The sequence below is a fragment of the Somniosus microcephalus genome, chromosome 22, assembly GCF_052327205.1.
Source record: "Somniosus microcephalus isolate GS21.2 chromosome 22, FLI_Smic_1.0, whole genome shotgun sequence".
Classification (NCBI taxonomy): domain Eukaryota; kingdom Metazoa; phylum Chordata; class Chondrichthyes; order Squaliformes; family Somniosidae; genus Somniosus; species Somniosus microcephalus.
In genome coordinates, this window is record NC_141008.1 from 13,001,062 (window position 1) to 13,015,635 (window position 14,574).

Below are 14,574 nucleotides of genomic sequence, written 5' to 3' on the forward strand. Positions count from 1 at the left end.
TCTGGGTAAAGAAGTTTCTCCTGAATTCCCTATTGGATTTCTTGGTGACTATCTTATATTGATGGCCTCTAGTTATGCTCTTCCCCACAAGCAGAAACACTGTCCACTCCATCAAAATCTTTCATAATTTTAAAGACCTCTATTAGGACACCCCTCAGCCTTCTCCAAGAGAAAAGAGACCCAGCCTATTCGTCCTATCCCGATAGGTAGAACCTCGCACTTCTGGTACCATCCTTGTAAATCTTCTCTGCACCCTCTCCAGTGCCTCCATATCCTTTGTATAATATGGCGACCAGAACTGTACGCAGTACTCCAAGTGTGGTCTAACCAAGGTTCGATACAAGTTTAGCATAACTTCTCTATTTTTCAATTCTATTCCTCCAGAAATAAACCCGAGTGCTTGGTTTGCTATGTTTATGGCCTTATTAACCTGCGTCGCTACTTTGTGATTTGCACTCCCAGATTCCTTTGCTCCTCTACACCTTTTAGATTCTTATTTTCCAAGTAATGTGGACTCATGTTTCTTACCAAAATGTAATAACACATTTTTCTAGGATTTAAATGAGATATAGAGACACGGCGTGGCAATCATCTCAAGATCTCATCTTGTCCTGTCCAAATAATCCACTTGACACTTTCTCCATGTTTGAACACCTCATTCTCTACCACCCTTCTCTACTTCTCCTTCAAGATTCACATTGCCTGCCTACCGTCCCTTCTGTAGCTCCGAGCTTTCCTTTGTGGAAATCGCTTCCCTGTGCAATTCACCTTTGGTGACTTCAATTGGATTCTAAACTCAAATTTGCTCCAACTTTTCTGCCCTCCTCCCTCACCCTTCAAACTTCCCCCACACAGTCATTTCAAGTAACCCATTTCCTAACTCCCTCCTCTGCCCAAACACCAAAGGCACCACGGATCTGCTCCATGGCCTTGTTTTTTTTTGGATGGGCTCCTCCCCACCAATCAGGGACTCCCACCGTTCCCCCGCTACAATGGTTACTGTACTGAGGAATGGTGGGGTCCAAAATGTGGCAGTGCAAGACAGTCAAAATGAAACATGATAGTTCAGTGGAATGCTCAAGTCCACAGACTGCAGCAAATGTGGTATTCCCTGCCCACTGCCATCTCAGGCATCACTGCTACTCCCTCAGTGCAGCTCAATTCTCCCATCATTCCAGTTATCCCAGAAAGAAAACTTCCCTCCCTATCTTTATTTGAAGGATTTGGGTTTAAGTCTAACTACAGACTTGAGTACATAAACGAAGTTGATACTCCAGTGCAGCACAGAGAGTGCTGCATTGGCAGAGGTGTCCGTACTCAGATGAGGCCCCCTCTACCGGCTCAGGTTAAGATCCCATGGCACTATTTGAAGAGGAGTAAGGAATTCTCCCAGTATTATGGCCAACATTCCCCCCCTCAACCAACACCACTAAAAAAACAGATTATCGAGCAATTCATTCATTTGCTGTTTATGGGACCTTGCTGTGCACAAATAGCTGTCATGTTTCCCTACATAACAGCGACTGCACATCAATAGTAATTCATTGCTGGTGAAGTGATTTGGGATCTAAGGATGCGAGAAGCAGTTATATAAATGGAAGTTCTATCTTTAACCGTAAGGAGTCCATGCATCGGTTTCTCTTTCACCTCCTCTTCTCCACACCCCCCGATGTCTTCCTCCTCCATCCCCCAACTTAGCTCCCTTCACCGACAGTCCTCACGCTCATCTCCTCCACAAAGCCCACTATCTGGTCCCCAGATCTTTTCTAAACCAGTTCCTGACTGTCCAGCTTCATGTTTTGCACCACACTTGCCAACATCACAACCTCTCCTTTTCTTCGGGCAATGATCCACCCCTTTTAAAGCCATTATTGCCCTCACAATTTTCACAAAATTACATGATATTTTTCCCCTGCCCCTCAGGTGGTCTTCGGATGAGTTGTGCAGCCCAACTCTAACCTTGCCTTATTGAAGTCTCTCCAATCTGGATTCCCATCTGACTAGAGCACCCAGACCTCCCTGGTCAAAGTCAACACCTTGTGCTTTTGGTTTGTCCCTCCTGGACCTGTCAATGTCCTTCAACACGGTTTACCACTTCTCTGCAGTCCATCTCCATAGCACCACTCTCACACTTCTAGTGCTATATTTCAACGCAGCCATGGCACTTCGCAAGCACTTTCCACCCTCATAGCAATAAGGTTATCAGAGCTCCATCCATGTGCATGTTACCCCTCGACAACTTCAACTACAAGCATGATTTCAGCTTCCACATGTGTACCAACAGTTAACTGTACCTCTTCACCACCATCACTGACTTTAAGGGTGTTGCTCTACCAGACTGTAATGAAATCCCAGGTGAGTCGAAATTTCAATCAGCTCAATGTTAAAACTGGAAGCCATCCTTTTGGGCTCCTGCCAGCACCTACAAGCCTCGAACTCGATCAATCTCACAGGCTGCCCACCACTGTTGAATCTGGTGTGCAATCCACCATCTTGTCCAATCACAAGTTTAGCTTTTGACCTTGCATCCAGTCCATCATCAAAACCACATTCTTCCCCCGCTGAAACACTGCCCTCTTACAAATGTACTGCTCCTATTGCTGCTGAAACCTTAAACCACACTTTCATTCACTTCAAGGATAGACTTCCTATGTTCTACACATCCATCAAAGCTCTACACATTCTTGCCAAAATACTCCGACTCCCTGCACACCAACAAATCTATTTTAAAATCCTCCGATCTCCCACGGTCTCGCTGCAACCGATCAATTGGTACATTCCAGGCATACCATCCATTCCTTTGACTAGGTGTTGCTCATATTCCCTCCGGTCTGCGCCATCTTTCAATCACCACACACTGCTCTCTGGAATACTCCTACAAAACCACGTCAAAAGCTAGAGAGTGGCTCTATTGGGGGATTTTAGTTACCCAAATATCAATTGGGAGAATGCTAGGGTAAGGGGAAAGAGCGAGGAGGAATTTCTGAACTGTGTTCAGGAGAATTTCCTTGACTAGTATGTTCTTGGCCCAACTAGGAAGGAGGCATTGCTGGATCTGGTGCTGGGGAATGAGGTGGGCCAGGTCGACCAAGTGTCTGTGGGAGAACACTTGGGTACGAGTGATCATCGTATCATAAGAATTAGATTAACAATGGAGAGGAGCAAGGAACAATCTAGAGTGGAACTTCTAAACTGGAATAGGGCTAACTTCAATGGGATGCCAAAGGATCTAGCCAGGGTAAAATGGAACCAAAGACTGACAGGAAAAACTGTAACGGAACAATGGGTGATCTTTAAGGAGGAGATGTTGCAAGTACAGGCTAGGTACATTCCAACAAGAGGGAAGGGTAAGGGAACCCAAAGCAAGGGCTCCTTGGATGACGAGGGAGATAGAGAAGATGATGAAACAAAAAAAGGGTGTATGATGCATGTCAGGTGAATTCTTCAAGGGAGAACCAGACCAAATACAATAAGTTGAGAGGGGAAGTGAAGATGAAAATAAGATTGGCAAAGAGAGAATGAGAGTAGAATGGCGGTTAACATAAAAGGGAACCCAAAAATCTTCTACCAGCATGTAAACAGTAAGCGGGTAGTAAGAGGCAGGGTGGGGCCTATTAGGGACAAAGGTGGTGATATATGCTTAGAGGCGCAGGGCAAGGCTAGAATACTCAGCGAGTACTTTGTATCGGTGTTTACTAAGGAGGTGGATGCTGACAAAATATCAGTAAAAGTGGAAAAGGTAGAAGCAATGGAAGGGGTGAAAATTGATAGGCAGGATATACTAGAAAGGCTGGGTATGCTTAGAGTGGATAAGTCGCCTGGTCCAGATGGCTTGCATCCCAGGTTGCAAAGGGAATTGGGGGAGGAGATAGCCAAAGGGCTTGCCATAATTTTCCAATATTCCCTAGATGCGAGGGAGGTGCCCGAGGATTGGAAATTGGCAAATGTGACACCATTGTTCAAGAAAGGGTGTAAAGGCAATCGTTGTAACTACAGGCCAGTCAGTTTAACATCAGTGGTGGGTAACGTTTTAGAAACAATAATCAAGGAAAAAATTAACAGGAGACTTGGAGAGCCAACATGGATTAATAAAAGGCAGATCATGCTTGACTAATCTAATTGAATTTTTTGATGAAGTAACAGGGAGGATTGTTGAAGGGAATGCAATGGATGTTGTCTACATGAATTTTCAGAAGGCGTTTGACAAAGTACGACATAGAAGGCTGGTTAACAAAATTGAGGCTCACGGAATAGGTGGGTCAGTGGAGGCTTGGATAAGGAATTGGCTTAAGGACAGAAAACAGCGAGTTCACAGAAACCCCACAGTGCAGATAGAGGCCATTTCGGCCCATCGAGCCTGCACCGACGCATATCCCACCCGATCCCCGTAACCCCTACACCAACACATATCCCACCCTATCCCCGTAACCCCATGTATTTAATCCCCCTAACACTAAGGGTCAATTAATCATAGCCAATCAACCTAACCCGCACATCTTTGGACTGTGGGAGGAAACCGGAGGAAACCCACGCAAACATAAGAACATAAGAAATAGGAGCAGGAGTAGGCCAATCGGCCCCTCGAGCCTGCTCCACCATTCAATAAGATCATGGCTGATCTGATCCTAACCTCAAATCTTCTATCACTCTGCATCCACCCGAACCCATGGGGAGAATGTGCAAACTCCACACAGACAGTCACCCGAGGCCGGATTTGAACCCGGGTCCCTGGCGCTGGGAGGCAACAGTGCTAACCACTATGCCACCGAGTTGTGATAAATGGCTGTTTTTCCAGACTGGGTGGTGGTAGACAGTGGTGTTCCCCAAGGGTCAGTGCTGGGGCCACTGCTTTTATATGGATCTTAGTTACAAGGACAGGTTGGAGAAGCTGGATTTGTTTTCATTAGAGCAAAGGAGGTTGAGGGCTGATTTGATAGAGGTGTACAAGATTATGACGGGTTTGGATAGGCTAGACGGGGAAAGGCTGTTCCCACTAGTTGATGGTACAAGGGCTAAGGGACACAGACTTAAGGTTTTGGGCAAGAGATACGGGGGGTGGGGGGGGAAAATGTGAGGAAAAACCTTTTTACGCAGCGAGTGGTGAGGACCTGGAACTCGCTGCCGACGGAAGTGGTGGAAGTGGAGACACTCAATGTTTTCAAGGGGAGGCTGGATAGGCACTAGAGGGAAATAAACTTGTAGGGCTACAGGGATAGAGCGGGGGAATGGGACTGACTGGATTGCTCTGCAGAGAGCCGGCACGGACTTGATGGGCTGAATGGCCTCCTTCTGTGCCGTTATGACTATGGCTTCATTTTACTATCTCCTTTCAAAGCACCCTAAAATCCCATCGGCCATGCCTTCAGTCTTGTGTCTGTCCCCCAATTCCTTCTTCCTGCTTGATGCCCACCTCGCCATCTTGAAAAGTACTTGGAGATGTTATAACAGGAGCATTATATTAATACAAACTACTGTTGACTTAATTAAAATACTGAGGCAGTGGAAAGAGCATGTTTGCCGGTAGAAATATTTGGGGCAAAATAAAATGACTGAATTTAGTACTGGGAATGGCTAAATTGGGAGCTTTTGACAAGGACCGCATTCTTTAAGCCAGCCACATGGTTTAATGTATGATAAACATTTAATAAGCTTCGTGCTTAGCCCCATGCTTGAGAGAATAAATCTATATTGTTAAAAAGATTGTGCATAAAGCTGATTTGGATTGGTTCTGTAAAACTTTAACAGACTGCACATATTTTGTTTACCAAATAAATTAAATCACCTTCTAAACACCGTTTCAGGCTGTATTATTTCACCATTATTTGTACAGTAGGTTGGAACAATATGCGGTGTCTCTTCTCCCATTTGTATTGAATTTGGATAATACGATAAGGGCCGGCGAGTGGGAGCTGCAAGGCACGTCGCTTCATACAACAACTTGCATGTAGCTGTATATAGCGCATTTAACGGAGTAAAATGTCCCAGGGAGCTTCACAGGAGCGTCAGACAAAACCTGACACCGAGCCAGAGGAGACACTAGGACAAGTGACCAAAAGCCCGAGCCAACAGAGACGACACTAGGACAAGAGACCAAAAGCCCGAGCCAGAGGAGACACTAGGACAAGTGACCAAAAGCCCGAGCCAACAGAGGAGACACTAGGACAAGTGACCAAAAGCCCGAGCCAGAGGAGACACTAGGACAAGAGACCAAAAGCCCGAGCCAACAGAGGAGACACTAGGACAAGAGACCAAAAGCCCGAGCCAACAGAGGAGACACTAGGACAAGTGACCAAAAGCTTGGTTTTAAGGAGAAAGAAGCAGCGAGGTTGAGGGAGGGAATTCCTGAGCCTAGGGCCTAGGCATCTGAAGGCACAGCCGCCAATGGCAAGGTGAAGGAAGTGGGGAATTCATAAGAAGCCAGAGTTGGAGGAACGCAGGGTTCTCGGAGAATTGTAGGGCTGGAGGAGGTTTCAGAGTTAGGATGAGGCAAGGCCGTGGATGGATTTGAACAGGAGGATGAGAATTCTAAAATCGAGGCTTTGATGGATGGTGAAATACGTGGGTCAGTGAACACGGGTGATGGGTGAACAGTACTTGTGCGAGTTAGGACACGGGAAGCAGAGTTTGGAGGAGCTCAAGTTTATGCAGGGTGAAAGATGAGAGGCCGTGCCGTAAGGGTCTCTAATTTTAGAAGAATTTGTTTGTTGTCAGAGACAGACAACTGGGTGGCAAAGAGACAGAGTGATGTAATGGCAAGAGGGAAACGCTTTCAGAATTAATCATTCCCAAGAGAGCACAGTGCAGCGCCAACATATGGTGCCACAGATTTGGATGCACACCCTCCCCGGGTGCCAAGCAATTCCTCACAAGTGCTGGGGGAAACTAACTGAGATTGGAGGGGGGGGGGGGGGGGAATGGGGTAAAGAGGAAGGGAAGGACCAGCAGGAGAATGTCTATCCTCCCCTTAGTGATTTTAAAAATTTATTCCTGGGATGCCGTCGTCACTGGTAAGGCTGGCATTTATTGCCCATCCCTAATTGCCCTCAAGAAGGTGGTGATGAGCCGCCTTCTTGAAGCGCTGCAGTCCGTGTGGTGAAGGTACTCCCACAGTGCTGTTAGGGAGGGAGTTCGACCCAGCGACGATGAAGGAACGGCGATATATTTCCAAGTCAGGATGGTGTGAGACTTGGGAGGGGAACTTGGAGGTGGTGGTGTTCCCATGCGCCTGCTGCCCTCGTCCTTCTAGGTGGAAGAGGTCACGGGTTTGGGATGTGTAGAGACAGAAAACTACTAAAAGTTTTTAAAAATCCATAACAGGCAAAAACATAGTCTTTTCATCCTGTAATGTAACTGGTACTTACACCGTTTTTAAAAAATAGGAATTTCAACGGTGTACTTGATTTTTTTTTTTTTTTTTTTTAAATCACTTAATATTGAAGTAACGCGAAGTGGAGAAAATTTAATTTGAATCGGGCAAACCTGCACAGAATTACCCGAATTGTTAACCTATCTTTCTCTTTTCGATGCAACCCAGAATACATTACACAATTACATTTACAGCATAGAAACAGGCCATTCGGCCAAACCGGTCTATGCCAGTGCTAATACGGCACATGAGTCTCATCCCAGTCTAATTACCTATTTCCACCCTCCCTCATGTATGCATCAAGCCTCCCCTTAACTGCTTTAAAGCTATCTACTTCAACCACACCACGAAGCAGTGAGCTCCACATTCTCATTACAATATGTAAAGAGATTCCTCCTAAATTCTGTATTTGATCTGTTAGTGACCATCTTATATTTATGCCCCTTGTCTGAACACCCCCACAAGCCAAAACAGTTTCTTCACATCTACCCTATTGAGCGCCTTCATAATTAAAAAAAAGACCTCTATAAAGGTCTCCTCTTAGTCTTCTGTTTTCCAGAGAAAAGAGCCCTTAGCCTACTCAATCTTAATACTGGTAAGATCCTTGTAAATCTTCTGTACTTTCTCCATTCAATATCCTTTTTGTAGTATGGAGACCAGAACTGTGCACAGTAATCCAAGTGTGGCCTAACCAAGGTTCTATACAAATTTAACACTACCTCCTTACTTTTGTATTTTATTCCTCTAGAAATGAACCCCAGTACTTGGTTTGTACTCTCTATGGCCTCATCAACTTGTGCTGCTACTTGTAGAGGTTTATGCATCTTTAGTTGCTGCTCGCTCAGTTCCTTACCTTCCAAGGAATAAGTGACCTTCTTACTCATCCACCAAATAAACCATCTCACACTTCACTATATTAAACCTCATTTCCCATATGTTGACTAACCGGCTCTGTATTTCCAGCATTCTCTTATTGTCTATGCTCTGGACACCAGCACAAATAAAATTTAAATGGATTCGGCTGACAGAAACCTCAAGGGTGAAGCGCTGCTTCTTGTGACAATTTAACACTGTGGTTTGATGCAGCCTTAGATTACATTTCTGTTCTACCATCCAATTTATTTTAAACAGAACATACAGGACTGAGTTGCAAGCTTTACTGAAAAGGACAGGGACTGAAGTCAGTAGTTATTACAAAGTCATCATTTCAAAATAAGTCAAAATGATTCACAGGAGGCTAGAAACACCTATTCTGATCTAGGCCGAAACTATTACACAATAAGAGTTAACAGCCTAGGATATACTCAATGTAGAAATACTGGGTGATCTGACTGCACAGCAAGAGACACTTAACACTGACCCCAGGGGGAGCAGGAGGAAGGGGAAGGAGAGGGGGTGGGTGGGGTCAGGCACTGACCCCCGGGGAGAGGGTGGGGTCAGGCACTGACCCCGGGGAGAGGGTGGGGTCAGGCACTGACCCCGGGGAGAGGGTGGGGGCGGGTGGTCAGACACTGACCCCGGGGAAGGGGGGGGGGGGTGGTCAGGCACTGACCCCGGGAAAGGGGGGGGGGGGGGGGGTGGTCAGGCACTGACCCCGGGAAAGGGGGGGGGGGGGGGGGGGGGTGGTCAGGCACTGACCCCGGGAAAGGGGGGGGGGGGGGGGGTGGTCAGGCACTGACCCCGGGAAAGGGGGGGGGGGGGGGGTCAGGCACTGACCCCGGGGAGAGGGGGGGGGGTGGTCAGGCACTGACCCCGGGGAGAGGGGGGGGGGTGGTCAGGCACTGACCCCGGGGAGAGGGGGGGGGGTGGTCAGGCACTGACCCCGGGGAGAGGGGGGGGGGGTGGTCAGGCACTGACCCCGGGGAGAGGGGGGGGGGGTGGTCAGGCACTGACCCCGGGGAGAGGGGGGGGGGGTGGTCAGGCACTGACCCCGGGGAGAGGGGGGGGGGGGTGGTCAGGCACTGACCCCGGGGAGAGGGGGGGGGGGGTGGTCAGGCACTGACCCCGGGGGGAGGGGGGGGGGGGTCAGGCACTGACCCCGGGGAGAGGGGGGGGGGCGGGGTGGTCAGACACTGACCCCAGGGGAGAGGGGGGGGGGGGTGGTCAGGCACTGACCCCGGGGGGGAGGGGGGGGGGGGGGTCAGGCACTGACCCCGGGGGGAGGGGGGGGGGGTCAGGCACTGACCCCGGGGAGAGGGGGGGGCGGGGTGGTCAGGCACTGACCCCGGGGGGAGGGGGGGGGGGGGGGGGTCAGGCACTGACCCCGGGGGGAGGGGGGGGGGGGGGGTCAGGCACTGACCCCGGGGAGAGGGGGGGGGCGGGGTGGTCAGACACTGACCCCAGGGGAGAGGGGGGGCGGGCGGGGGGGGGTCAGGCACTGACCCTGGGGAGGGGGGGGGGTGGTCAGGCACTGACCCCGGGGGGAGGGGGGGGGGGGTCAGGCACTGACCCCGGGGAGAGGGGGGGGGCGGGGTGGTCAGACACTGACCCCAGGGGAGAGGGGGGGCGGGCGGGGGGGTCAGGCACTGACCCTGGGGAGGGGGGGGGGTGGTCAGGCACTGACCCCGGGGGGGGAGGGGGGTCAGGCACTGACCCCGGGGAGAGGGGGGGGGCGGGGTGGTCAGACACTGACCCCAGGGGAGAGGGGGGGGCGGGCGGGGGGGTCAGGCACTGACCCTGGGGAGGGGGGGGGGTGGTCAGGCACTGACCCCGGGGGGAGGGGGGGGGGTGGTCAGGCACTGACCCCGGGGGGAGGGGGGGGGGGGTCAGGCACTGACCCCGGGGGGAGGGGGGGGGCGGGGTGGTCAGACACTGACCCCAGGGGAGAGGGGGGGCGGGCGGGGGGGTCAGGCACTGACCCTGGGGAGGGGGGGGGGTGGTCAGGCACTGACCCCGGGGGGAGGGGGGGGGGGGTCAGGCACTGACCCCGGGGGGAGGGGGGGGGGGGGGGTCAGGCACTGACCCCGGGGAGAGGGGGGGGGCGGGGTGGTCAGGCACTGACCCCGGGGAGGGGGGGGGGGGCGGGGTGGTCAGGCACTGACCCCGGGGAGGGGGGGGGGGGGCGGGGTGGTCAGGCACTGACCCCGGGGAGGGGGGGGGCACTTTCCGCTCTGACTCCAGGGATCAGAGACTGGGCCAACCCCGAGTGTGTGGCCTTATCCGGGCCGGGACTCTCTCCCCAGTGGCCGACTGCTGCCCGACAGCAGAGCAGGAGACCCGGCCGGTCCAGCCCACTCCCCCTCCCCGGAGCCCCGCTCTGCCCTATCACTCGCTCCCTCCCCGGCCTCTCTCCCCCCGAGCCCGCTCCCTCCCGCCCGCTCTCCCAGCTCCTACCTTCCGCCATGTTGGGTCCGGCCAGATCTCGCGATCTTTCCTCCGCTGAAGAAGTAGAGCCGCGGGGGAACCAGCCCTTAAAGCGGGGCCGCACCCACTGACTCTGTCTCAATCAAGATGGTTTCTGTCTGATACATTTATAACCAAATGTTGCATACAGTTGGGGCGTTTTTTGCCTAAAATGTTCATCTTTAAACTATGAGGATTTAGAGTTGAACAGCTGAAATTGGAATTCTCAGGATGCCACTTCACTCCTTGGATTACTCTTGCGCGAAGTAAGGCTGTTCAAAATTAGAAAGCGAATCAATCAGACGATCTGCATCAATGGAGGTTAAATAAAATTTGAAAATCAACGTTTGATGCTTCCCTGTTATATATTCTGTGGTGCCAAGCACTTTGCAAAGCAATTTAATATCACATTGAATTGACACTCCATGCCGTGTCAAACTACTGCCCTCTCCAAGGAGTCTCACTCCGCTTCGTCCCGGGATGAGTTCGGCCTCTGACTCCGGAGTTATACTGCCAGTTGAGTGTTGGCCTGAAGCTGAAATTGCTTTGCACCAACTCCCCACTTGCAGTATAACCCCACTCACAGTTTGTGATCAAATCTCACTCCCGATGTTTCCTCAGTGTTGGAAGATCTGACGTGCAGTTTGATTTTCAGATCGCCTGGTTTACAGCCTCGCCTTGATGGTGACATAAAACTTTGAGGAGTTAAAAGTGGTTCTGTAGCAAAGGAGAGACCGCACTGCAAGCTAAGTACTTGCACTGTCTTCAGACATTTCCATGGTGGTGATGCAAAGTTAAATATTAAGTTGACATTTCCTTTCTGCAGCATGTTGGTGTCAGAAATACTAACACTCAGGTTCACGCTTCGATGTCCTCAGGTTCACGCTTCGATGTCCCATACACTGGCTTGTGTCATGGGACCTCCTCGTAGGACTGCTCCTGGGCCTGGCCAAAGTGGCCATCAACTGGTCCAGGCAGCGGGCGGTCGAAGGGGTCGTTCAGCCCGACTGCCCGCCTCTCTCCCGTGGCCATGTTTGCGCCCGGGTGGCCCTGGAGATGGAGCACGCGGTGTCCGCCGGCACGCTCAAGGCCTTCCACGACCGGTGGGCACCGCAAGGACTGGAGTGCATCATCACCCCCGGCAACCAAATTTTACCATTTAATTTTTAAAGTTTCATTTAATGTATTTTTGTTAAGTTACACTTTATTTGTTTATTGATCGTACCAGAAAGAGTACAAACATAGAAACATAGAAGATAGGAGCAGGAGTAGGCCATTCGGCCCCTCGAGCCTACTCCGCCATTCAATGAGATCGTGGCTGATCATCCAAATTCAGTACCCTGTCCCTGCCTTCTCCCCATATCCCTTGATCCCTTTAGCCTTAAGAAATATATCTAACTCCTTCTTGAATATATTTAATGAATTGGCCTCAATTCCACAGGTTCACCACTCTCTGGGTGAAGAAATTCCTCCTCATCTCTGTCCTAAATGGCTTACCCCTTATCCTTAGACTGTGACCCTGGTTCTGGACTCCCCGCCATCGGGAACATTCTTCCTGCATCAAGTCGGTCTAGTCCTGTTAGAATTTTATAAGTTTCAATGAGATCCCCTCTCATTCTTCTAAACTCCAGCGAGTATAAGCCCAATCGACCCAATCTCTCCTCATACATCATTCCTGCCATCCCAGGTATCAGTCTGGTGAATCTTCGGTGCACTCCCTCCATGGCAAGAACATCCTTCCTCAGATAAGGCGACCAAAACTGCACACAATACTCAAGGTGTGGTCTCACCAAGGCCCTGTACAACTGCAGCAACACATCCTTGTTCCTGTACTCGAACCCTCTCGCTACGAAGGCCAACATACCATTTGCCTTCTTAACCGCCTGCTGTACCTGCATGCTTACCTTCAGCAACTGGTGTACAAGGACACCCAGGTCTCGTTGCTCTTCCGCTTTTCCCAATCTATTGCTGTTCAGATAATAATCCACCTTCCTGTTTTTGACACCAAAGTGGATAACCTCGCATTTATCCACATTATACTGCATCTGCATATGTATCTGCCCAATCACCCAACCTGTCCAAATCATACTGGAGTTTCTCGGCATCCTCCTCACAGCACACACGCCCACCCAGCTTTGTGTCGTCTGCAAACTTGGAGATATTACATCTGTTCCCTCGTCTAGATCATTAATATATATTGTGAATAGCTGGGGTCCTAGCACTGATCCCTGCGGTACCCCACTAGTCACTGCCTGCCACTCGGAATAAGATCCGTTTATTCCAACTCTTTGCTTCCTGTCTGCCAACCAGTTCTCTATCCAAGTCAATACCTTGCCCCCAATCCCATGTGCCTTAATTTTACACGCTAATCTCTTATGCGGGACCTTATCGAAAGCCTTCTGAAAATCCAAATACACCACATCCACTGGTTCTCCCTTATCTATTCTACCAGTTACATCCTCAAAAAATTCCAGTAGATTAGTCAAGCACGATTTACCTTTTGTAAATCCATGTTGACTTTGTCTGATCCTGTCACTGTTTTCCAAGTGCTCTGCTATTACATCTTTTATAATGGACTCTAGCATTTTCCCCACTACCAATGTCAGGCTTACCGGTCTATAATTACTATAAAGCTTGCGGTATCTAGTTGGCAGTCAGAGGGAGATGTCAAACAGACATAAAAAATAAATAACTTGCATTTATATAGCGCCTTTAATGAAATCACAATGTCCCAAAGCACTTTACAGCCAATTTGCGCACAGCAAGCTCGCACAAACAGCAATGTGATAATGACCAGACAATCTGTTTTAGTGATATTGGTTGATAAGTATTGGCCCGGGACACCGAGGAGAACTCCCCTGCTCTTCTTCAAAATTTTACGTCCACCTGAGTGGTCTGCACAGAGCGATCTTCAACGGAGTGCTTCTAAACAGAGTGTTAAAGTTGGGAATTTGGAGAGAGTGGGAATTCGGTGCAGAGGGGGAAGGAGGTGCTGCTTTTTGCCTCCAATACTTGTAGTGCTTTGTGTTACAGGTAAATATTTAATTTAATCTACCTAGAACTTAAACTAGATCTAGTAATTAGTTAAAAACTAAGCTAAGTTAATTAAATATATAAACTTGAATGAACTAAATAAATAAAACAATGTTATAAAGGAATGGCAGTGCAGGTGGTGTGCCAGAACTGCAGCATGTGGGAGTGTTGTTGTGTATGTACCTTTAAGAGAGTAACTGGTCTCAGACTGCAGTACCGGCAGTGACCACCCCTGTATAAAAGGCGCTAACAGCCCTCTGTAGTTTCAGTTTCCCATTTGTCTCCATTCAGTAAAGACTTGTTATAATCAACTCCTGCTGTCCGTGTCTCAATTATACACGGACATAATACTGGCGATGAGCAGATACGAACTTACCTACAGTCTGTACCACCTCCTGGGATCCATTCCTGAAGCGAAGTGAGCAGAGGTCGAGGCCTGGAGGAAGAAAGAAGCAGTAGAAACGGGCGTCGACCGTGGGCATCCGCCCCTGAGTCAGCGGAGTTGAAGATTGCAGGAGAGGCTGTCGAAAGCGGGGCCTGGTTCCTGTCGACGGTGCTTCAGCTAATCGGGCTGGTGGCAGGTAGTACACTGATCCTTCCTGGGCTGCGGCGGTCGTGAACTCGAGCGGGTGGCTTGCAACGGGGCCGAGCAGCGTTGTCGGGAAGAGGAGAGAGAGAGGGTGGAGCACACAGGGCGTGGCCGGTGCTACGAAGCCGGGCTGCGTACAGACCCGAGAAGAGGGAGGCAAGAGTCCCACAGGGTTGTTCCACGACAGGAAAGTAATAAAATAACAAAGGATATATATATAAAACGCGCAGGAAGCCGCGAGGAG

General features: G+C 50.1%; 1 protein-coding gene across 2 annotated transcripts in view; it reads right to left on the minus strand.

The window, feature by feature from the left end:
• ankfy1 (ankyrin repeat and FYVE domain containing 1) overlaps window positions 1–10,796 on the minus strand; it is a 76,755-nt gene extending 65,959 nt beyond the window's left edge. The window contains exon 1 of one of the 2 annotated variants that reach the window (XM_085964192.1): window positions 10,700–10,796. In XM_085964192.1, the coding sequence (XP_085820318.1) occupies window positions 10,700–10,709 (10 nt within the window). In that variant the 5' untranslated portion in view covers window positions 10,710–10,796. Of the gene's footprint in view, window positions 1–8,219; window positions 8,690–10,699 lie in introns of those variants that run through there. The other variant, XM_085964190.1, reaches the window with a different exon arrangement.
• Window positions 10,797–14,574: the final 3,778 nt, after the last annotated feature.